Below are 24068 nucleotides of genomic sequence, written 5' to 3'. Positions count from 1 at the left end.
TTATCTTCATTTTAGATGGACCACCAATGAGTAGTGTCCGTTTTTTAAAACAGCTTTATTGAGGTATTCATTTTCCATACAACTCATTTATTTGAAGTATTCAGTGGCTTTTAGTTTATTGATAGAATCATGTATCCTTGACCACTATCAAATTCCAGAACATTTTCATTGCATACCCATACCCTTTGGCAGTCACACCCATTCCCCCACCTCACTCCTTATCTCTGTACTTACCCATCTGTTTAAACCAATAATCTATTTTCTGTCTCTATAGACTTGCTTGTTCTGGACATTTCATATAAATGGAATCATTTAATATATGACTTTTTGTATCTGTTTCTTTCACTCAGCATAATGTTTTTAATGTCCATTCACCTTGTAGCATGCATCTGTATTTCATTTCTTTTAAATGCTGAATAATATTTCACTGTAAGGATATACCACATTCAACTGTTAATGGACATTTGGGTTATTTCTACTTTTTGGCTATTATGAATAATGTGGCTATGAATATTCATGTAAAGTTTTTTTGTGGACATATGTTTTCATTTCTCTTGGATGTACACCTATGAGCTGAATTGCTGGCGGTATGGTAATTCTGTTTTGAGTTTTGAGAAACTATCATACTATTTTTCAAACAGCTGCACCATTTTGCATTTCCATCAGCAATGTATGAGAGTTCCAATTTCTCTACATCCTTGCCAACACTTGTTATTCTTCTTTATTATTCTTTTTCGCTATTGTTTTGGCTATTCTGGGTTCCCTAAAATTCCATATGTATTTTAGAGATGGCTTGTCAATTTCTACAAAGAAATCATTTAAGATCGTGATAGAGATTGCATTTTATCTGTAGATCAGTTTGGGAAGTATTGCCATCTTAACAATATTAAGTCTTCCAATCTGTGAACATCTTTAATTTCTTTCAACAGTTTTTTAGTTTGCAGAGCTTAAGTTTTTCACTTTTTTCTTTTTTATTGAGGTATAATTGACTTACAATGTTATATTTAGTTTCAGGTGTACAACATAATGATTCAATATTTGTATATATTGCAAAGTGATCACCACAGTAAGTCTAGTTAACATCCATCACAACATGTTGTTACATAATTTTTTTGTTGTGATGAGAACTTTTAAGATCTACTGTATTAGCAATTTCAAATATGCAATATGGTATTATTAACCATAGTTGCCATGCTGTACATTACATCTCCATGACTTAGTAATTGGTTTTCACTTGTTTTTAAAAATTTATTCATAACTATTTTATTCTTTTTTTGTCTTTTTTTTTTGTGGTACGCGGGCCTCTCACTGTTGTGGCCTCTCCCATTGCGGAGCACAGGCTCTGGACGCGCAGGCTCAGCGGCCATGGCTCACGGGCCCAGCCGCTCCGCGGCATGTGGGATCTTCCCAGACCGGGGCACGAACCTGTGTCCCCTGCATGGGCAGGCGGACTCTCAACCACTGCGCCACCAGGGAAGCCCTATTTTATTTTTTTTGATGCTATTTTGAATGGAAATGTTTTCTTAATTTTTTTTTTCAGATTGTTCATTACAAGGTAATAGAAATACAGTTGATTTTGCTATATTGATCTTGTACTCCACAACTTTGCTGAACTCGTATTAGTTCTAATAGTTTTTAGTGAATTCCTTATGATTTTCAATATACAAGATCATGTCATCCATGAATAGAGATAGTTTTACTTCTTTCTAATCTGGATACCTCATTGCCTTGGCTAAAACCTCCAATACCGTGTTGAAGAGAAGTGGTGGGAGCAGAGATCCTTGTCTTGTTCCTGATCTTAGGGGGAAAGCATCCACTCTTTCACCATTAAATATGATGTCAGCTGTAGGTACTTCATAGATGACTTTTATGGGTTGATGAAGTTCCCTTTTATTCTTAGTTTGTTGATTTTTCATCATGAAAGAGTGTTGAATTTTGTCAAATGCTTTTTGTTTTTTTATTCTATTAATATGTTATATTACATTACTTGATTTTCAGAAATTTAACTTGTATCCCTGGGATAGATCCTACCTTGCCATGGTGTATAGTTCTTTTTTATGGGGCTGGATTTGTTTTGCTAATATTTTTTTGAGGATTTTTGCATCTGTATTCATAACATTGGTCTGTAGTTTTCTTTTCTTGTGGTATCTTTATCTGGTTTTGGAGCAGGGATATGCTAGCCTCACAAAATGAGTTCAGAAGTATTTCCTTCTACTTTATTTGAGAAGAATTGGTATTAATTCTTCTTTACATGTTTGGTAAAATTCAGTAGTGAAGACATCTAGGCCTGAGCTTTTCTTCATGTGTAGCTTTCTGAATTCTGATTCAATCTTTTACTTGTTATAAATTTATTCATATTGTCTATTTCTTCTTGAGCCATCCTTTTACTCTCAACCTATTTGTGTCTGAATCTAAAGTGTGTCTCTTCCATATATCAGATAGTTAGATGCATTATTTATTCTGCCAATCTCTGTGTAATAAGGAGTATGACTTCTTTTTCATATTTGACTGCTGACAGCTTTCCAGTTACACCAGTAGCTTTCTGCCTCATGTCTGGGCAATTTGGTAAGAAAGCCTGGATGCTCCCTTCCTTCACACTTGTGGAAAGTTCAAGCCATACAAGGACCCATGTGAAGAAACTCTCACCCCTTAACCACCATAAAATGTCAAACCAGTCATCCCTCTCTGCTGTCTCCAGCCATTTTTGGACCTGCTTGAGGGCCTATCATGCTCTCCCCAGAACTGCTCATTATGTGAATAATCATTTTATATTCACTCTTGGTACATGCGTGGTATCATCAGCCTTGATAGCTGAGCAAATTTGGAGTAGGGAGACCCATCCTGTCTCTGCAGGATTACCACCATATTTTGCCTTTTGATTGAAATATTTAGTCCATTTACATTTAATGTAACTACTAATATGGCAGGATTTATGTCTGCCATTTTGCTATTTGCTTTCTATATATCTTGTCTTTTTTTGTTGTTTCTTTATTCTTCCTTCTTTTGTGGTAAATAGATATTTTCTAGAATACCATTTTAGTTCCCTTGTTTCTTTTAATATATATACATATACATATATGTATATATAGTGAGAGTTATTTTCTTAGTAGGAAGAATTACACTTAGGGAATTATACCAGGGAATTACAATTAACATCTTAACTTATAACATTCTTGTTCAGATTAATACCAGCTTAATTTTAATAATATACAAAAACTCTGCTCCAGTGTAGGTTTGTTTCTTTTCACCTCCTTTGTGTTATATTGCCATACAGATTATATCTTTGTACATTATAAACCCACCAATGCAGTTTTATATTTATTGCTTTATGGAGTTGTCTTTTTTTTTTTTTTTCCGGTACGCGGGCCTCTCGCCGCTGCGGCCTCTTCCCGTTGCGGAGCACAGCCTCCGGACCCGCAGGCTCAGCGGCCATGGCTCACGGGCCCAGCCGCTCCGCGGCATGCGGGATCCTCCCGGACCGGGGCACGAACCCGCGTCCCCTGCATCGGCAGGCGGACCCCCAACCACTGCGCCACCAGGGAAGCCCTGGAGTTGTCTTTTATATAAGATTTGAGAGGAAAAGTGTTACAAACAAATATTAAAGTATACTGTCTATATATTTACCTAAGTCATTGCTTTTCCTGGTTCTCTTTATGTCTTTGGGTGTGTTCAAGTTACAGTTTAATGTCCAATGTGAAGGACTCCCTTTAATATTTCTTGTAGAGCAGGTCTGATGGTGATGAATTCTTTTAGTTTTTGTTTATCTGGGAATGCCTTAATATTCCCTTCATTTAAAAAAAATAGACTTTTTAGAGCAGTTTTAGGTTCAGAGCAAAATCCCTCTGCTTCACTGACTGCTGCTTTTCATCTGAGTTGCTAGCTTCTCCTGGGCTTGACCTCTAATGTTGGTATCCCTCTATAGTCCTTGTCTGAATACTCTCCATAGGGGATCTCATCTGGTCCTGTGACTTTCAATGGAATCTATATGCCTATGATGACCAAAGTCAGGTCAACACTCCTGACCCTCCACACACATATTCAACTGCCATCTTGACCTCTTTTTATGATCATCTAATAAACATCTCAAATTTATAATGAATAAACAACCATTGATTTTTATTTCCAAACCCATCATTCTCCCCAAGTGCCCCTATGGCTTGTTGCTAACACTATTCACCTAGTTGCCCAAGCCAGAAACCTAGGAATCATCCCTGGTTCTTCTCTTTCCCTCAATTATCTATCCAGTCCATCACCAAGTACTGTTGTTTCTACTTCAAAAATATATCTCTAATCTACCAACTTCTCTCCATCTCCACTGCACCCCCAGTCCTAGGCATCCTCCTCTCTTTTCTAGACTACTGTAATTATTCCACTAACTGGCCTCTCTGATTCACTCTTTTTTCCCCTACAATCAGTTCTCCACATGGCAGCCAAATGCTCTTTAAAACATAGATCAGACTAAGTTACCTCCTTGCCTAAAGCCCTATAAAGGCTTCCTGTTGTATTAAAAACAAAAACACAAAGGAAGCCACATGTCTTACCTTAACCCTGTCCACCTCTGGGCCTCATCTCATCCCCTCCTTCTCCCTCCACTCCAGCCATATTGGCCTTCTCTCTGCTCCTGAAACATAGCTGCTCATCTCCAAACTGGGGCTTCACACCTACCAGCACCCTCTTCTCTCACTACGCCTGTGGCTGGCTCCTATCACCAACATTTTAGTCCAAGCCTTGCCTCCTTGCAGCAAGCTTTTCTGCATCTCTAAATCATCTTCACCCCCTTACTGCACACCTCCCTACTTCCATCACACCCTGTGGCATCACTCCATTATACTATCTTTGTTACAGATACAACTCAGAAATTTTCCTGTTCATGATTTATGATTTTACTGTCCATCTCTCCTCTCCACCCTTCCATTCTCAACTTTAATATAAGTGCCATTGAACAGGAGTCTGTCTTGCTCACTGCTGAATCCCTGCACCTATAATAATGCCTGCCATTCACTAGGCTTCAGTAAACAGATATTGGGCAAAGGAATGAATGAATGAATGAATGAATTTCACTTTTAGCTTAGGAAGTAAGGCCTTATGTGCCAGATGCAGGTTTGCCTGCTCCACTGTACATTTTCAACATGGGAAGAAGATGCTGCCCTTCCCATAGCAGCTGCACTTTGTGCCTTTCTCTCTGCTTCTCTTCCTGGCATGTCCATAGCACTGGGGAGTTCTGAAGAGAAGGGAAGGCTCAGTTCTTGTTCAAAAGAAAAGTTATCTTACTTTTCTTAATAAGACAGGACTCATGAATTGGAGGACAACCTAAGGCAAAAAGTCTACTGGGTTGGATGGAATCAAGTGCCAAAATGTTTGAATTAGACCTGTGGTCCCCAAACACTGCCAACTCCACCAGAGTCCCCTGGGGGAGCTTGTAAATAATGCAGTTTTAGGGGTCCCACTCTGGAAACTAAGATTTGGGAAGTCTGAAGTGGTGCTCAGGAATCTGAATTCTTATAAAAGTTTCCCATGGGATTCTGACAGTTAGCCAGGATTGGGAACCTCTGGTCTGTCTGGGACAAGGGATTTACAGATGAGCTGGCCCTTGACTGGTGTGAGGCAGCTGGCAGAATGAGCAAGGTCAGCCCAGATGAGAGCCGGGGGGAGAGGGGGAGGCAGTGCTCAGAGGTGGGGAGCAGCAGGGCCAGTGCTGGGAGCAGGGGGCTGCCAGCTAGTTGTGTCCCTCTCTCTGCCTGCCAGTGGCCCGGTACCGCGTGACAGTGTGCACTGGGGAACTTGAAGGTGCGGGAACGGATGCCAACGTCTACCTCTGCCTTTTTGGTGATGTGGGGGACACGGGGGAGCGGCTGCTCTACAACTGCAGGAATAACACCGACCTGTTTGTGAAGGGCAACGTAAGTTCCAGCAGTGCACCTCCCTCAGCCCCGCCCCACCCCTTCCCATTCCCTTATCTTCTCTGCTCTAAGTAGAGCTGATCACTGGTACTGGTGCCTCGGCCATCAGGGAGGCTGTCTCTGGGTGTGCGAACAGGGAACTACGTGCATGACAGCCACCAGGCTCCTAAGACTGGGAGCTGGCCCACACCTTAGCTTTGAGAAGAGGGCAGAGCAGGAAGACACTTGGGGTGGGCAGGGAAGGAAGCTGGACACCTTATGTGTGGACTGAAGGTCCCAGGCATGCTGAAAGCTGGGACACCTGAAGGAACATTGCATCTCCACTAGGCATGACCACTGGTGGCAACTTCTTCATTTCCTTTTTGAAAGAGAAATCAGGAAAGACGCTAAACATGGAAGTGGGAGAATTGGGTTCTATTCCTAGCCTCATTACAAACGTGCTGGGTGATTCCTTTGGTTTCCCCAACCATCACCTGGATTTACTGGGGAGGCTGTGTGAAACAATGGGGAAAGAGTCAGGAGGATCGGGGCCAGACCCTCCATTCTCTGAGCCTCAGTTTCCTTGTGTCTGAAATGGGAGAAAGGATGCCTACCTGTGGCTGGCTGTTGTGAGGATTAAAGATGACAGATGTACTGCCTGCCAGCAGACGTGGCCCTCAGCACACAGTAGGTGCTCAGTTAAGAGTCATAGTTCAATAATGTGAGACCCAAGTTTGCTCATCAGGTGAAGAGATTTGGTAAGCCTTGGTCCTCTCCTTCCTCTGCCACCTCTTCCTTAGCAAGGGCAGGGCAAGCCCTGGAATTCAAGTGGAGGTCTTTCTCCACCCTTTCCTACTCTTTTCTTTCTACATCTTCTGATTCCTTCCTTCATGAATCCCACCCTCGAGTTCCTGTTCCCAGAGGGCCCCAGGTACACTTGTGTAGACTTGGCAAGTCTGCAGCCCCTGCTGCATTCCTGCTGCTTCACTGGCAGGCAAAACTGTGAAATTAATAAGACCACTGGTCCCCCTAATCATTCCCTTTCTCAAAAGGGAGCCAGTGTCCTTCTGTAGCAAGGAGCCAGAGATTAACCAAGGAATTAATTCATGATAAATGATTAGTGACTGATAACAGCTTAATCTATTAATCCTCCTAGGGGATTTGCCTTTTAAAAGGAGATCACAGGGAACGGCCATCGTTTATCCAAAAATACAGATCTCAGTTGTTGGGAACTTGACATCGAACATAGTCCAGTGGGAGAAATTGAGGGACAGGTGCAATTTGTTCTTTATGGGTAGCCCCTGGCCCACCTGTGAAAGACCAATAGCCCAACCCATTGGCTATGGGTTTTAGGATTTCTGGGCCTGTGTCTTCCCTTGGTGTTTGGGTCCCAGGGGAGCCACCGTCTAACTGGCCTTGCTGTCTTCCCCACAAAGGCCGATGAGTTCACCATTGAGTCCGTCACCATGCGGAAGGTAAGGCGGGTGAGGGTCAGACACGACGGCAAAGGCAGCGGCAGTGGCTGGTTCCTGGATCGGGTGCTGGTGAGAGAGGAGGGGCAGCCCGAGAGCGACAACGTGGAGTTCCCTTGTCTCAGGTACATGAGTCCTGTCTGTTTTGATTTTCTCCAGCTTAGGTTATGGGCCTTAGTTTTGGGAAGACTCAGCCTATTCCAGGTGCAGGGAGCAAAATCATAGCTTAAGGATATAGTTGGTCCAGAGAAACAGGTGGCCCTGCTGGTGGCACTTAGACCTGGGCCTCGTATCCCCGCCACCCCCAGCACACACAGGTGACGGAACAACAGCACTGGTGTCCCAGTGTGGTGCTGCTACGAAGTCTATTAATTACCGAAATGCTGGCATTTTTCAGTGATAAAATATGACAACTTCAGACTTTAACTGAGAGTTACCTCAGAGGCTTTGTTACATGCTGAACTAAACTTTTGAATTAAAGGTGCGTTTTTTCCCCATTTGGATGGCCTTCTACCACATCTTTTCCCTTTTAATATCTTGTCAAGATATTTTACTTTGTTTTCATTTCCTTATCCCAGCTTACTAGTGAGGTAAAGTTTCTTTTCTCTTTTGTCTTAAGCATTTGGATTTCTTTCACAGCCAGTTTGGGCTCTATCAAACGTTCCTGATAGAGACATTTCTATAATGAGGAACAATACCAGCATTGTTTGTGCTGTGTGGTTGGCCATTCCCATTCACCCGTAGCAATGTCTGGGAGGTACACGCTTAACTGGAGCTTTGGATCAACGAGGCTTTGCAAATCCCAGGCCCAAGCTGAGTCTTGCACCTATGGACGAGGTGCTGCGTGCGTGTCCAAGGTCACTTCCTTAGGGCTGGCCCAGGCTTCTCGCCTAAGGGCAGCCCTCCTCGGAGTGGATGGGGACAGGTTGCCTAACAGCCTGGTGGCGAATGCATTGCTCTTTCTCTACCAGGCACACAGACGCACTCGTGCACACATGTGCATGCAGACACATTTGCTACAGCTGATTTGCTTACCACCACCCCAGCCCAGGAAGAGCAGCTTCCCAGCTATGGAGGGCCACTGGGGCAATCCCAGGGCACAATGATTGTGAAATGTTTTTGTCCATGACAAAAGCATCTACAGTCTTCAAAGTATGGCCACTGTTAGTATTAAGAGGATTATATTGGAAAGATAGGTAATGATGCAGGCAGCTCCAAGTCAGTGGCACTGATAGACAGAAAGAGGCTCCGAGTAAGGGTTGGGGAGCCAGGGAAGGCTTCTCAAGAGAGGCAGACAGGACCTGGGCCTGGAAGGAAGATGGGAGAGTGAATGGATGGTGAAGAGAAGGGAGGGTGGGTCATCCAGGCTGGAGAAGTGATGAGAGGCAAGGGACTGAGGAGGGGGTTCGCAGAGGTTGGTAAGGGCTGCCTGGCACATGGGGAGGGAGCACGAAGAAGGAGGGGGTGGGAGAGTTCTGGTGTCTCCTCAACACTGACCTGTTTGCTCCCTGCTGGACCCGGAGGCTGCCCGGCTGGGATGCTGGATGGACCAGGCTTCCTTGTTTTATTCCCATCCACTCAAAAGATATTTATGAAGCATTTATATACGCTTGCCCCCTGTCTTCATGAAGTTTGTTGTCTGGAAGGGAACTAAACAATAAGCAAGCGAATACACTAAGAAAGCCACAATTGCTGACTTTGAGGAGTGGGCTGGAGGAAACGCACAGTGGTGGCAGCAGCTGCTGGAGAGGCCACGCTGAGATGGAGAGGGTGGGTCAGAGATGGAGAAGGTGGGTGGGTCTGTCTTCATGGGGACATTTAGGCTGACTTCTTGCAGGATGAAAAGGAGAGTGCCAGGGGAAAGAGCTTGAGGGTTCTAGAACTCCAATGAGACCAAAGCAGGTGGACAAAGGAGAAAGCCACCTGGTGGGGTCAGAGGTGGGCAGAGGCCCATATCAGGAGGGCTTGGTGGGGCTCTTCCATTTTGGGTAGTTCCCTCTGGTTTCTGCGTGGAGGACAGGTGGTAGGGAGTCCAGAGAGGAAACAGAATGGCAGGAGGTGTTGTGGGGTCCATGACTGTATGTATTAGTTTGCTAGGGCTGCTGTAACAACGTACCACAAACTGAGTGGCTTAAACAGCAGAATTTTGCCTCGCAGTTCTGGAGGCCAGAAGTCCAGACTCAAGGTGTCGGCAGGACCATGCTCTCCCGAAGGAGCTCTGAACAGGGTCTGCTCCACGCCTCTCAGCTTGTGGCAACCGCAGGTGTTCCCGGGCTTGTAGATGGCCATCTTCTCCCTCTGTCTTCACATTGTCTGCCCTCTGTATGTGTCTGTCTCTGTGTCCAGATTTCCACTTTTTATAAGGATATCAGTCATTTTAGATGAGGGCCCACCTTAATGACCTCATTTTAACTCAATTACCTCTGTGAGGACACTATTTCCAAATAAAGTCACATTCTGAGGTACTAAGGTTAAGGCTTCAACAGATCTTTCCTTGTGGGGGGACACAATTCAGCCCGTAACTTGGCAGCCTGGCCCCAGGTGGTGGCAGCGAAGGTAGGGGGAAGGGCTACACCACAGGTGGATCCTGGAGGTGGAGTTCATAGGACCTGCCACTAAGAGAGAGGAGAATTGGAGACCCCAGGTCTCTGCCTTCAGTAGGTGGGCAGAGGTCACCCTCTCTACCTAAATGGGAAGCCTGGGGAGCGAGGGCTGAGGGTTGGGGATGGGTGGACTCTGCAGGTCCAGTGGGGCCATGTTAGTTTTGAGATGCTTGTGCATCAAGTAGGCAGAGTCAGGCCTTGAGAAATAAATTCAGGAAATGAGAGCATAGAGATGGAATTTAAAGTCAGGGAAATGGAGGGGATCCTTTAGGGAGAGTGTGGATGAAGAAAATGAGGACTGAGCCCTGGGACAGGTGAGGAAGAAGAGGGGGAATGTGAAAAGGGGATGAGGAAGAAGTCTGAGTGTCCACACTGGCTGAATTGCCACGAGCGTGGTGCAAGGGCCAGGAATCTGGCCACCTACCTGCTATGTGACTTTGGGCAAAGCTCTTAACTTCTCTGGTCTTCTGTGCCTTCCCAACCAGCAAGTGTCTTACGGTGATTATGAGGGTGAAATCCGGTTGCACTTTGAAAGGAGCCAAGTCTGCTGATGACACAGGCGATGCTGTTGCTGCTGGTGATCGTAGGGCTGACTAGGAGCTGAAGCCTCTGACATACCCCAGGGCTCTCCATGCCCCCAAACACTTAAGAGTTCACACAGTTTTTAGAAAATGGATTCTTTTTTTTTTTTCCCCCTGATCTATACAGTAGGTCTTTGTTGGTTATCCTTTTTAATACAGCAGCGTGTACATGTCAATCCCAAACTCCCTAACTATCCCTTCCCTCCACCCTTCCTCTCCAGTAACCATAAGTTCATTCTCTAAGTCTGTGAGTCCATTTCTGTTTTGTAAATACATTCATTTGTATCATTTCTTTTTAGATTCCTCATATAAGCGATATCATATGATATTTTTCTCTGTCTGACACTTCATTCGGCATGACAATCTCTAAGTCTATCCATGTTGCTACCAATGTCATTATTTCATTCTTTTTTATGGCTGAGTAATATTCCATTGTATATATGTACCACATCTTCTTTATCCATTCATCTATCGATGGACATTTAGGTTGCTTCCATGTCTTGGCTATTGTAAACAGTGCTGCAATGAACATTGGGGTGCATGTATCCTTTAGGACCATGTTTTTCTCCAGATAAATGCCCAGGAGTGGGATTGCAGGGTCATATGGTAGCTCTATTTTCAGTTTTTTAAGGAAACTCCATACTGTTCTCCAGAGTGGCTATACCAATTTACATTCCCACCAACAGTGTAGGAGGATTCCTTTCTCTTCACACCCTCTCCAGCATTTATTGTTTGTGGATTTTTTGATGATGGCCATTTTGACTGGTGTGAGGTGATATCTCATTGTAGTTTTGATTTGCATTTCTTTAATCATTAGCGATGCTGAACATCTTTTCATGTGCCTCTTGGCCATCCGTATGTCTTCCTTGGAAAAATGTCTATTTAGGTCTTCTGCTCACTTTTTGATTGGGTTGTTTGTTTTGATGATATTAAGCAGCATGAGCTGTTTGTAAATTTTGGAGACTAATCTCATGTCGGTCCCATCATGCGCAAATATTTTCTCCCAGTCTGTGGGTTGTCTTTTCATTTTGTTTATGGTTCCCTTTGCTGTGCAAAAACTTTTGAATTTAATTAGGTCCCATTTTTAAATTTTTGTTTTTATTTCCATTACTCTGGGAGATGGATTGGAAAAGATATTGCTGTGATTTATGTCAGAGAGTGTTCTGCCTATGTTTTCCTCTAAGAGTATTACAGTGTCCAGTCTCACATTTAGGTCTTTAATCCATTTTGAGCTTATTTTTGTGTATGGTGTTAAATAATGATCTAATTTCATTTTTTTACATGTAGCTGTCCAGTTTTCCCAGTACCATTTGTTGAAGAGACTTTCTTTCCACCATTGTATAGTCTTGCCTCCTTTGTCATGGATTTATTGACCATAGGTGCGTGGGTTTATTACTGGACTTTCTATCGTGTTCCATTGATCTATAGGTCTATTTTTGTGCCAGTACCATACTGTTTTGATGACTATAGCTCTGTAGTATAGTCTGAAGTCAGGAAGCCTGATTCCTCCAGCTCCATTTTTCTTTCTCAAGATTGCTTTGGCTATTCGGGGTCTTTTGTGTCTCCATACAAATTTTAGGGTTTTTCTGTTCTAGTTCTGTGAAAAATGCCATTGGTAATTTGATAGGGATTGTATTGAATCTGTAGATTGCCTTGGATAGTATAGTCATTTTCTCAATATTTAATCTTCCAATCCAAGAGCATGGTATATCTTTCTATCCGTTTATGTCTTCTTCAATTTCTTTCATCAGCATCTTATAGTTTTTGGAGTACAGGTCTTTTGTCTCCTTAGGTAGGTTTATTCCTTAGGTCTTTTGTCTCCTTAGGTATTTCATTCTTTCTGATGCAATGGGAAATGGGATTGTTTCTTGACTTTCTCTTTCTGATCTTTCATTGTTAGTGTATAGAAATGCAACAGATTTCTGTGTATTAATTTAGTAGCCTGCAACTTTCCCAAATTTATTGATGAGCTCTAGTAGTTTTCTGGAAGCATCTTTAGGCTTTTCTATGTATAACATCATGTCATCTGCAAGCAGTGACTGTTTAACTTCTTCTTTTCTAATTTGGATTCCTTTTATTTCTTTTTCTTCTCTGCTGTAGTTAGGGCTTCCAAAACTATGTTGAATAAAAGTGGTGAGAGTGGGCATCCTTGTCTTATTCCTGATCTTAGAGGAAATGCTTTCAGCTTTTCACCATTGAGTATGATGCTAGCTGTAGGTTTGTTGTATATGGCCTTTATTACATTGAGGTAGGTTCCCTCTATGCCCACTTTCTGGAGAGTTTTTATCATAAATGGGTGTTGAATTTTGTCAAAAGCTTTTTCTGTATCTTTTGAGATGATCATATGGTTTTTATTCTTCAATTTGTGGATGTGGTGTATCACATTGACTGATTTGTGGATATTGAAGAATCCTTGCACCCCTGGGATAAATCCCACTCAATCATGGTGTATGAGGCTTTTAATGTATTTTTGGATTTGAATTGCTAGTATTTTGTTGAGGATTCTTGCATCTATGTTCATCAGTGATATTGGCCTGTAAATTTCTTTTTCAGTGGTATCTTTGTCTGGTTTTGGCATCAGGGTGATTGTGGCCTCATAGAATGGGTTTGGGAGTCTTCCTTCCTCTGCAATTTTTGGGAAAACTTTCAGAAGGATATGTGTTAGCTCTTCTCTAAATGTTTGATAGAATTCTCCTGTGAAGTCATCAGGTCCTGGACTTTTGTTTGTTGGGAGTTTTTAAATTATAGTTTCAATTTCAGTGTTTGTGATTGGTCTGTTCATATTTTCTAATTCTTCCTGGTTCAGTCTTGGGAGACTGTACCTTTCTAAGAATTTGTCCATTTCTTCCAGGTTGTCCATTTTATTGGCATACAGTTGCATGTAGTAGTCTCTTGTGATCCTTTGTATTTCTGTAGTGTCAGTTGTAACTTCTCCTTTTTCATTTCTAATTTTATTGATTTGAGTCCTCTCCCTTTTGTCCTTGATGAGTCTGGCTAAAGGGTTATCAATTTTGTTTATCTTTTCAAAGAACCAGCTTTTTGTTTCATTGATCTTTGCTATTGTCTTCCTTGTCTCTATTTCATTTATTTCTGCTCTGATCTTTATGATTTCTTTCTTTCTACTGACTTTCAGTTTTGTTTGTTCTTCTTTCTCTAGTTGCTTTGGGTGTAAGGTTAGCTTGTTTATTTGAGATTTTTCTTGTTTCCTGAGGTAAGATTGTATTGCTATAAACTTTCCTCTTAGAACTGCTTTTGTTGTATCCCATAGGTTTTGGATGGTTGTGCTTTCATTTTCATTTGTCTCTAGGTATTTTTTTATTTCCTCTTTTATTTCTTCAGTGATCCATTGGTTGTTAACTAGCAAACTGTTTAGCAGCAAATTGTTTAACCTCCACATGTTTGTGTTTTTGATAGTTTTTTTTTCTTGTAGTTCATTTCTAATCTCATAGCATTGTGGTCGGAAAAGATGCTTGATATGATTTCAATTTTCTTAAATTAACCAAGGCTTGCTTTGTGGCCCAGGATGTGGTCAATCCTGGAGAATGTTCCATGTGCACTTTAGAAGAAAGTGTAATCTGCTGTTTTGGGATGCAATGTCCTATAAATATCAATTAAATCTATCTGGTCTATTTTGTCATTTAAAGCTTGTGTTTCCTTATTAATTTTCTGTCTGGATGATCTGTCCATTGATAAAAATGGAGTGTTAACATCCCCCACTGTTATTGTGTAACTGTCAATTTCTCCCTTTATGGCTGTTAGTATTTGTCTTATATGTTGAGGTGCTCCTATGTTGCATGCATATATGTTTACAATTGTTATATCTTCTTCTTGGATTGATCCCTTGATTGTTATGTAGTGTCCTTCTTTGTCTCTTATAACCGTCTTTATTGTTAAGTCTATTTTGTCTGTTATGAGTATTCTACTCCAGCTTTCTTTTTTTTTTTTTTTTTTCCCCAGCTTTCTTTTGAATTCCATTTGCATGGAAGACCTTCTTCCATATCTTCACTTTCAGGCTGTATGTGTCCCTAGGTCTGCTGTGGGTCTCCTGTAGACAGCATACACACGGGTCTTGTTTTCAAATCCATTCAGCCAGTCTATGTCTTTTGGTTGGTGCATTTAATCCATTCACACTTAAGGTAATTATCGATATGTGTATTGCTATTGCCATTTTCTTAATTGTTTTGGGTTTCTTTTTGTAGGTCTTTTTTCTTTCCTTCCTCTTTTGTTCTCTTCTCTTGTGGTTTGATGACCATTTTTAGTGTTGTGTTTCTGTTGCTTTTTCTTTTGTGTGTGTATATCTATTGTAGTTTTGGGTTTGCTGTTCCCATGATGTTTTGATATAGCAGTCTATATATGTACAAGGTTGTTTTAAGTTGCTAGTCTCTTTCCCACCTAGAGGAGTTCCTTTAGCATTTGTTGCACAGCTGGTCTGGTGATGCTGAATTCTCTTAGCTTTTGCTTGTCTGTAAAGCTTTTGATTTCTCTGTCGAATCTGAATGAGATCCTTGCCAGGTAGAGTAGGCTTGGTTGTAGGTACTTCCCTTTCATCGCTTTAAATATATCTTGCCACTCCCTTCTGGCTTATAGAGTTTCTGCTGAGAAATCAGCTGTTAAACTTATGGGAGTTCCCTTGTATGTTATTTGTCATTTTTCCCTTGTTGTTTTTAATAATTTTTCTTTGTCTTTAATTTTTGTCAGTTTGATTACTATGTGTCTCAGTGTGTTTCTCCTTGGGTTTATCCTGCCTGGGACTCTCTGCACTTCCTGGACTTGGGTGGCTATTTCCTTTCCCATATTAGAGAAGTTTTTGAGTATAATCTCTTCAAATATTTTCTCGGGTCCTTTCTCTCTCTCTTTCCCTTATGGGACCCCTATAACGAGAATGTTGGTGCATTTAATGTTGTCCCAGAGGTCTCTTAGGCTGTCTGCATTTCTTTTCATTCTTTTTTCTTTATTCTGTTCTGTAGCAGTGATTTCCACCATTCTGTCTCCCAGGTCACTTATCCGTTCTTCTGCCTCAGTTATTCTGCTATTGATTCCTTCTAGTGTAGTTTTTATTTCAGTTATTGTATTGTTCATCTCTGTTTGTTTGTTCCTTAATTCTTCTAGGTTTTTGTTAAACATTTCTTGCATCTCCTCAATCTTTGCCTCCATTCTTTTTCTGAGGTCCTGAATCATCTTCACTATCATTATTCTGAATTCTTTTTCTGGAAGGTTTCCTATCTCCACTTCATTTAGCTGTTTTTCTAGTGTTTTATCTTATACCTTCATCTGGGACATAATCCTCTGCCTTTTCATTTTGTCTATCTTTCTGTGATTGTGTTTTTCATTCTGCAGGCTGCAGGATTGTAGTTCTTCTTGCTTCAGCTGTCTGCCCTCTGGTGGATGAGGCTATCTAAGAGGCTTAGAAAATGGATTCTGATATCTTGGTGAGGTGTGTGGTGATGGCATTTGCTGCTTCAGGACCCAGGAGGACTCTGAAGAACCTGGAGCTAGAACCTGGGCTCACAAACTGCTTCTTTCTTCACCTGAGCTATTATTTTACTTCCTGGGAGAGGAGAACAAACCAGGCCTATTTATCAGAACTTCTCTGCCAGGATCAGGGAGCGGTGAGCATCTTAGCTATGGTAGATGTGTGTGTGTTTATGTGTGTGTGTGTGTGTGTGTGTGCCTACGTGTGTACGTGTGTGTTTAGGTGCATGTGTTTATGTGTGTGTGCATGTGTTTATGTGTGTGCATGTTTTTGTGTGTGTGTTCATGTATGTACGTGTGTGTGCACACGTGTGCATACTTGCACATTTTTGTGAGCCCAGAGAAAGAGTAATAAAATCTCCAGCAGACTGGCTTATTCATTTAGCAACATCTCACTCTGAAACTGGGCTGAAGTGTTTGAAGCTGAAAGAAAATGACTATATTTGGAAATACCTATTAATATCCTGCAAGTATTTAGGTGGAAACTGAAATGACAAGTCATGGTTTCCTCTGCTGCTGGGGAGGGCCTGGGGATGGAGAAGTGGTGGAGAGAAAGAAGGGAGAGCAGATGGGATTTTGCGATGGCCAGTGGTCTGCTGACTATCCACCCTCCCTGTCCCTGTGAGCACACTGACAGGGCCACATCACTGCCTCCTCCTCCATGGTCTCCAAGTCTGTGGGAGATGTTGCAGTGACCTCAGCAGGACAATCAGAGGTTGATTGAGGAGCTCTAGTCAGCACTCCCTTGCTCCCCAAAATCTCTCCCTTACTCTGTCATCAAAGCCATGAGTTTGTACCTTAATGTCTTATAATCTCAGACGGTTTTTGGTGTTCTAGATTCACAGCATGAAAGCTCATGGGAAGCATAACAACTTAATTGTCAGCTAGTGTTTTTTTTAATTGAAGTATAGTTGATTTACAATATTGTGTTAGTCTCAGGTAGTGATTCAATTATATTTTTCAGATTACTTTCCATTATAGGCTATTACAGGATATTGAATATTGTTCCCCGTGTTATACAGTAGATCCTGTTGCTTATCTATTTTATGTGTAGTAGTCAATGGTAGCTAACAGCCAGCTGATAGCAAGGTCCCATGGGAATGTAAGATCATGTACTTAGTGGGGGAGGGCAAGAGCGAAGAGATGTGAGAGACCACAGTGTTGCCTGAATTGACCCTGGGGAGGGGAGTAGTATATTGACAGAGAGGACTGTGGTTTAGAGAAGCCTGAGCTCCATGTTGGGAGCGCTGGAGAGGAGACAGTGCTTTGACTTCCTTTGATAGGTTCTGTGGCCCAGGGATTGCCTCCCTCTAGGGAGTATAATAGGAGTGGGCTGCAAAGACAAGCACCAAGATGTAGACAAATGGTCAAGAAGAAAGTACCTTGGTTTCCCCATTGCCCTGGAGAACACTGAGGGTGTCTTTTCTTTTGCCATCAGCCCATATCACAGACTGCCTTGGGTACTGGGGCCTGGATAACTCGTGCTTGCACGATTGTCTGATTTCCCAGCCTGGGTCTCTGTGCTCTGTGGGAGCAGTGCTTTTCATGCAGATTGGTCCAATGTCTTTTTCACTGGCAGATGCCATGGCCCACTCCGACATATTGATGAGTCATAGCCCTCAAATCCCAGCCGTGCAGGGTCCAGACCCAGCTTCTCCTTGTTGGCAAATCTCATTCATCCTTGAGGACTCAGATCAATGGCCCTTCACCATGAGCCCTTTTCACTTCTCTACACTTCTGTTGCACTTACTTTGGTTTAACATCCATCCTTGTCTTGGTCTCTGGTACCTCAGCCAGTCTGTCCTGCCTTCTTAACTAGACTGCAGGTTCTCCAGGGGCTGGGCTGTGTCTTATTCATCATAGTGCATCTTCTCTGCCTTCTCCCCACCCCAGAGCTCTCATCACAGTGCTACGCACATGATGGACTCTTAGAAAAAGAGGTGGGTTGTTTTTTTTATGATAACGATGACACAGGTGTTCATGGCTTTTAGGACAGACTCTTTACCATGATTACCGAGGTTCCACATCAAGTGACCCTGCCACCTCTCCAGCCTCATCTGCCAGCACTGCACCGTTCACTCGTTCCATTCCATCCACACTGGCTGTCCGTCTGCTCCTGGAGGCTCCACTCCGTCCTAGCATGTTGTTCACTCTGAATGCGCCTCCTTCCTCTCCTGGTTAACTCTTTGTCATCCTTCCAGTCTCAGCCAGATATCACCTCCCCAGGGCAGCCCTCCTTCCCTAGTCTGGGTTGGGATCCTTTGTTCTGAGCTCTGGTAGAACCATTTCCCTTTGCTGAGTTCAAAGCTCTGGCCTCCTGGTGACTCTGCATGAATTGTGTGATGGTTGGTTGTCAGGCTGCCCCACTCAAAGAGCTAACAGCCCCTCGTTTGCCCAGCAGGTGGTTGGACAAGGATAAGGATGATGGGCAGTTGGTCCGAGAATTGCTGCCCAGCGACAGCAATGCGACACTGAAGAGTAAGTCATCCTGAGGACAGGTGGTAGGTGTGCCCTGGGCAGGACAGACGCCCTCCCTTGGCTGCTTAGAAGGCAGTTGGGGAAAACACATGCCCTTCACTCCACAGAGGCAGCACTGGGCAGGGTGGAGAGGAAGAGGCTCTGAGGGAGGATCTGGAAATCTGTCTGTCTGCGCTGTGCACACAGCTGCGTTATGGCCCTCAGTGTGGGACCCTGACGCATGTGGACCTCTGTCAATGACAGTAACAAGGGCAGTAACAGGCTAATGTTGCCCATTGCTGGGGGTACCTATCATTCAGGGCCTGGAGAGGATAAACACGTTTGGAAGGGGCTATACAATGAAAACATTGTTTTCAATGCCAAGAATTATCCTGGAGGACTTACAGCTTTCCTTAATGGTGTTATTTCTTCAAGTGCCTTGGTTTGATCATGAGCATTAGACAAAGTTTAAAAGAAACATACCCAGAATCCTCAGTAATACCAACACCTCATTTCTTTTACAAGACCTCATATTTATCATTGATTATCTCATGTGAGCCCTGCGATAACCCCAGAAGGTAGGCAGAGCTGATGTTGTTATGCCCATTTGTCAGATGGGGACACATCTGGTGGAGCTAAATATCTTTGTAAGGTCAGATAGAAAATTCAAGAGTTGGAATTCTACATTCTCTGAATGCAGAATTACAGAATTTAAGAGCTGGGATGATCCTTAAGAGATGAACTAATGCCCCCATTAGACACACGACCCATGCCTGTGGCAAGGGGATCCCCTAGTACAGCCAGGTCTGCACCCAGCAGTGGAGCTGGTACCAGTGCCCAGGAGTCTGTGTCTCCCTGCCTTGCCCTTTCCACTCCAGCAAGCCCTGCTTTACCACATGGAAAGGACCCTTCAGGCTCTCCACTCCCAAGTCAGAACTTTTGAAAGGATTTAGATGGAAAATGGTGTAAAGACGAGGTCTTTTTTTCTCAATTCCTGCTCTATCTTTACAGCAAGAAGGACAAAAGCCACTTCCTCGGTGCCCTCAGGTGTCCCTGGAGGAGTGGGTCTGGGCCATACCCACAGGTCTGGCCTCTACCAGGGCCTGGCGGGTCTGTAGGGCTCTCCCCCCAGCAGCTGTGCTCAGCTGCCTTTCTCTGAGTCTTTTTTGCCAGTGCTGGAAGGCCCTGAGACAGCCATGCACAGCGGGCCTTGGAACTAGCATCACTTGCCTTCTCAGTGCTTCCCTCCTCATTCCCAAGACCCATACCCTGCAACAAACCTATAGGACTTGGGGTCGTGGCTCAGGTTATCCCAGGACTTGCCTTTTACCAGGCCTTTGTATCCTCCCTTGTGGACAGACGGTGAAGACCTTTCTAGGTCATAAGATGGAGTAGCATCAGCATGGCATTTCAGTTGAGAACGGGGCCGAACGGGGTCCATGTTAGGGTTTCCCTCATAGTTGACTCCTTCTTCTTCTTTTTTTTAAATATCTCCAACTATTTTATTTTAATATATAAACATCAATACATAATAGTTCAAAGAAAGTAGTTGTGATTATTTCAATATCATGCCAGAAAGTTTATTTGCTAAAACTCAGCTTCCATTTCTCAATTTTCTCAATTTTTAAAAAATGAATACAAGGTTACTTTCTTAAATGACTGTGTAAAAACAACTCTCAAATATGCTTAATGTTGAATGCCTAGTGTGTAATGCTAGGCTGGCTCCTTCTTAACTGTTGCCATCTTGAGCCAAATACATTATCTTCTGAAGCTCAAATTCCTCACCTGTAAAACCGAGGTCAGAACACTCAGCACTAACACCGTGTAAACGTGCTACACACTGTCTGCAGGGAGGTAGATGCTCCCTTTGCCTCAGTTTCTTCATCCGTCAGACAAGAAATTGCATGAGGTGTTTGCTTTAAATCCTTGTCTCTTACATTTTAGTATTCTTTGCAAGTCTTCCTGTTCCCAGGTCATTCACACCCCATGGGGCAGGCCAAGCAGGTATTAGAATTCTGATTTTGAGATGAGGGGGGCTGGCGGGAGCCACCCCCCAGTCTCAGGGTTACATAAAGAGAGCAAGACCCCGGGCTCCCAACCCCCAGCTGAGCACCCCAGACCTGGCGGAACAGCCTCCTGCCCCACGCTCCCTCCCGCTCACCCTGCACTAAACCCTCCCTTCCTTCCTCCTGCCTCGGGCTGTTCAGACTTCCGCTATCACATCAGCCTGAAGACAGGGGACCTCCCTGGGGCCAGCACAGATTCTACAGTCTACATCAAGCTCTATGGGGACAAATCTGACACCATCAAGCAAGATCTTCTTGTCTCTGACAACAACCTGAAAGACTACTTTGAACGTGGCCGGGTGGATGAGTTCACCCTGGAGACCCTGAACATTGGACCCGTAAGTCTTCTTCCTGAGACCATGTGATGGCATCTTACCCATTCACCTGCGTGTATCTGCACATGGATTCACACACACACACACACACACTTGCAGACACACAGATGAACCCATTTTGAAGGAAAAAAATGACCAAGGGCATGGGTAGTGAAGTACGTTGTTTTCCAGTTATGACCTGGAGCAGCAGAAGACATGTGAACAGTGGTCAAGCTTCCAGAATCTCTTTGGGGCTTGAAGATGTATTCTTAGTGGCTGTAATCCCAACATTTCCTTTACCTCCATAGCCAGGACTGATGGACCTGGGTCCCAAACACTGGAGAAGGGGACTGTGGTGTACAGGGAAGGAAGAGAGGAGGAAAAGCTGTGAAGAGGGACTGAAAATACTTCCCAATTCCAAACTAGAGTGTGTATCAGAGTGACGCTCAGGAAGCCCGTTTCAGTGTTTACTCCCAGGCCACACCTGAGAGACTCTGCCTTAGAGGATGGGGCCCCCAAGGGTCTCCCTCCATCATGTCTCCAGGTGGCCCTGCTGCGAGGGGTCTGAGCACTTCACCTGGAGAAGTGTGGATCTGACTGCCTGCACTCAAGTGTTGGAGACTTTTCTAGAAATGTCTGAGCTGGGCTTCATGTTATCACCTGCCCGTCTCAGGAGGTGGCTTGTGGAAACTGAGAGGGTTACAACCTCCCTTTTGCTAACCCCTTCCCCTCTTGGTGAGCCTCACCTTATTTCAGGTGCTCTGGGGAATGATCTCATGTCAGTCATTTATATCTTGAAGGTAATGAGCTTAAATCAAGATTTTCCTTGATCAAAATGTATTTACATTTTAAGCTGAATTAATAATTGTAGACTGAAATGCTGTTTGCATTACTAAGGATTTCTGGCAACAGCCAACAGATAAATGAGACATCTGAGGGATGGGGGAGGGCGTTAGGGCCCTTCTCGTGTTTCTGAAACCCCCTCAACAAACAGTGTGGCCAAGAGGGTGGGAGCGTGGTTTCAGGCTGCTGACTGCCTGGGTCTGAAGCCCAGTGTTTCCACGTACCTGCCGTGTGCAAGTTACTTCATCTCTGTTTGTCTCAGTTTCCTCATTACTATCAAAAGGGATCCCAATGAGATTGTTATAGCATTAACTATGTTAGTAACACCCACATGCAGTAGTGTGTTCAATAAACACTAGCTGTTATGGACTGAACCATTGCTCACGTCCGGTGCTGGTCGTTGTGGAATTGACAGGCAGTCCCTGCCATTAAGGTGCTTTCTGTCACATCAGGTAGAAAATACCTGTCCCAGTCTTTGCTCTGTCACAGTCCCAGCACCACAGAAAGACAACGAAGCTCTCCCGTGCCCCTTGGCACACACTCCAAAGGCTCTCAAGCTGTGTCTGTAGATATAGTTGGTCTCCTTCCCACAATTCCAGGGGATCGGGCTACATGCACTCAGCTGCGATAGTGCTTCCGTTACCAGCTGCAAAGGTGCACTTAGTATGCAAAAGAGTGAGAGCAAGGCTTACAGGGACAATTTTCTAAACCTAGCCTTTGGGCACCAGACTCACGGCAAGCGTCATTCCTCCAAACCACCACGAAGAGGATCTAGGGGGTGCTGGAAGGGATCTCAAAGGCCATCTGATAATTCCATCTGATGTTAGAATTGCTCTGTATACAGCATTTCAAAAAAAAACATAAAAGTCATTTGAATGTTGAAGAGCCAGGTACATTTAAGGATGGTAACATGATCATTTATGCGCTCATCTATGTTACTTGTGGGCAAAGATTAACATAAAATATAAAATAGTGAAGCAACTGAACTATGGAGTATTATAGGGAAAAAGTGCACTTCAGTGCTAAGAGTGAGAGGAGGAATTGGACACAGAATGACAGAGCCCTAAGAGGTTGTCTGCATATTCTATCACCTGTAGGATGGGTGTGTCGAAGAAGACATGTAAAAATACGTACAATAGTGGATGGTTTAAAACAAAACAAAGCCAAATCACCAGCGTGGCTGTCAGAAGCTGTTGGTTAATATTTTGAACGTTTGCTTTCCCGTGCATTCACCGCATTCTTAGGAAGTCCACCACCTAACTTTCAGTACATACTGGAGCTTTCAAAGCTCCTGCCACACCTGTTCCCACACTTGTTTCTCACAATGTACCCAGGAGGTGAGCTGGACTAAAGACTTGAGGACAGAGGCTCCAGGCAGCAGAGGTGGTGCCCTGGTGCCCTGGCTGGCTGGGGGCAGGCAAGCCTGGGACCCAGCCTCCTCCTGCTAAGCCTGCGCCTCCCAAGGAACTGGAGACCGGGTTGAGGAGGGCCATTTGTGCCGGTGTTTGGGGGTGGGTAGGGATGGAGGGATGAAGGTTTCTACACAGTGGCTCCTTGCTCACTTGCACCCTGGGTTTCCTTCCAGATCAACCGGCTGGTGGTCGGGCACGACAACACGGGCATGAACGCCAGCTGGTTCCTGGGCAGCATCCAGATCCATGTGCCCCGACAAGGCAAGCAGTACATCTTCCCTGCCAACCGCTGGCTGGACAAGAACAAGGCCGATGGGCGCCTGGAGGTGGAGCTGTACCCCAGCGATGTCGTGGACATCCAGAAACGTACGGAGGTGGCCATGGCGGGACTGTCAACAATGTTCCCCGTAGGGTGGGGCAGCAGGGAAGGAGGAGGGACTGTGGGCGACTTGGGTCTTGTCTCAAAGGGGGGAAGCTTCCAGTTGTCCCTGGTACCAGGGTTCTGGGAGGGAAACGGGGCTCCTTTTACAGATGAGGAGACTGAGGACTCAACGGATAAAACATTTTTTGGGGGGATAAAGGCAGCAAATGACTTTATTAAGAAATATACTTTCTGGGAATTCCCTGGAGGTCCAGTGGTTAGGACTCCATGCTTCCACTGCAAGGGACATGGGTTCCATCCCCGGTCAGGGAACTAAGATCCCACATGCTGCGTGGCGCGGCCAAAAAAAGGAATATAGCTTGTCAGCCCTGTGTTCAAGAGGAGTTTGAGAAATAGTCTTCCCCCCGGGAAGATTGGGGAGGAGATAAGTTGTTTATTCATTTATTTATTTAATAAATATACGTTGAATGTTTCTCTGTGCCAGCGCTGCCCTAGGCTTTGCAGAGGCAACCATGAGCAAAACAGACCATTCAACGTATATTTATTGAATACGTATTTTTATTGAATGTGCACATGCATGCACACAC

General features: G+C 44.1%; 1 protein-coding gene across 1 annotated transcript in view; it reads left to right on the top strand.

Annotated features, from left to right (window-relative positions):
* The window catches only part of LOXHD1 (lipoxygenase homology PLAT domains 1), a 202399-nt gene that overhangs the window by 73905 nt on the left and 104426 nt on the right, over positions 1-24068 (top strand). Inside the window, exons 13-17 of the mRNA XM_027118420.1 lie at positions 5746-5900; positions 7316-7476; positions 18409-18485; positions 20672-20868; positions 23273-23465. Coding sequence (XP_026974221.1) covers positions 5746-5900; positions 7316-7476; positions 18409-18485; positions 20672-20868; positions 23273-23465 — 783 coding nt within the window. The remainder of the gene's footprint in view (positions 1-5745; positions 5901-7315; positions 7477-18408; positions 18486-20671; positions 20869-23272; positions 23466-24068) is intronic.

This window comes from Aethalodelphis obliquidens, unplaced genomic scaffold (assembly GCF_003676395.1).
Source record: "Aethalodelphis obliquidens isolate GAN/ISIS:26980383/991018 unplaced genomic scaffold, ASM367639v1 scaffold19, whole genome shotgun sequence".
Lineage (NCBI taxonomy): Eukaryota > Metazoa > Chordata > Mammalia > Artiodactyla > Delphinidae > Aethalodelphis > Aethalodelphis obliquidens.
Note: the sequence above shows the minus strand (reverse complement) of the source record. Positions and strands in the feature narration are given on the sequence as shown.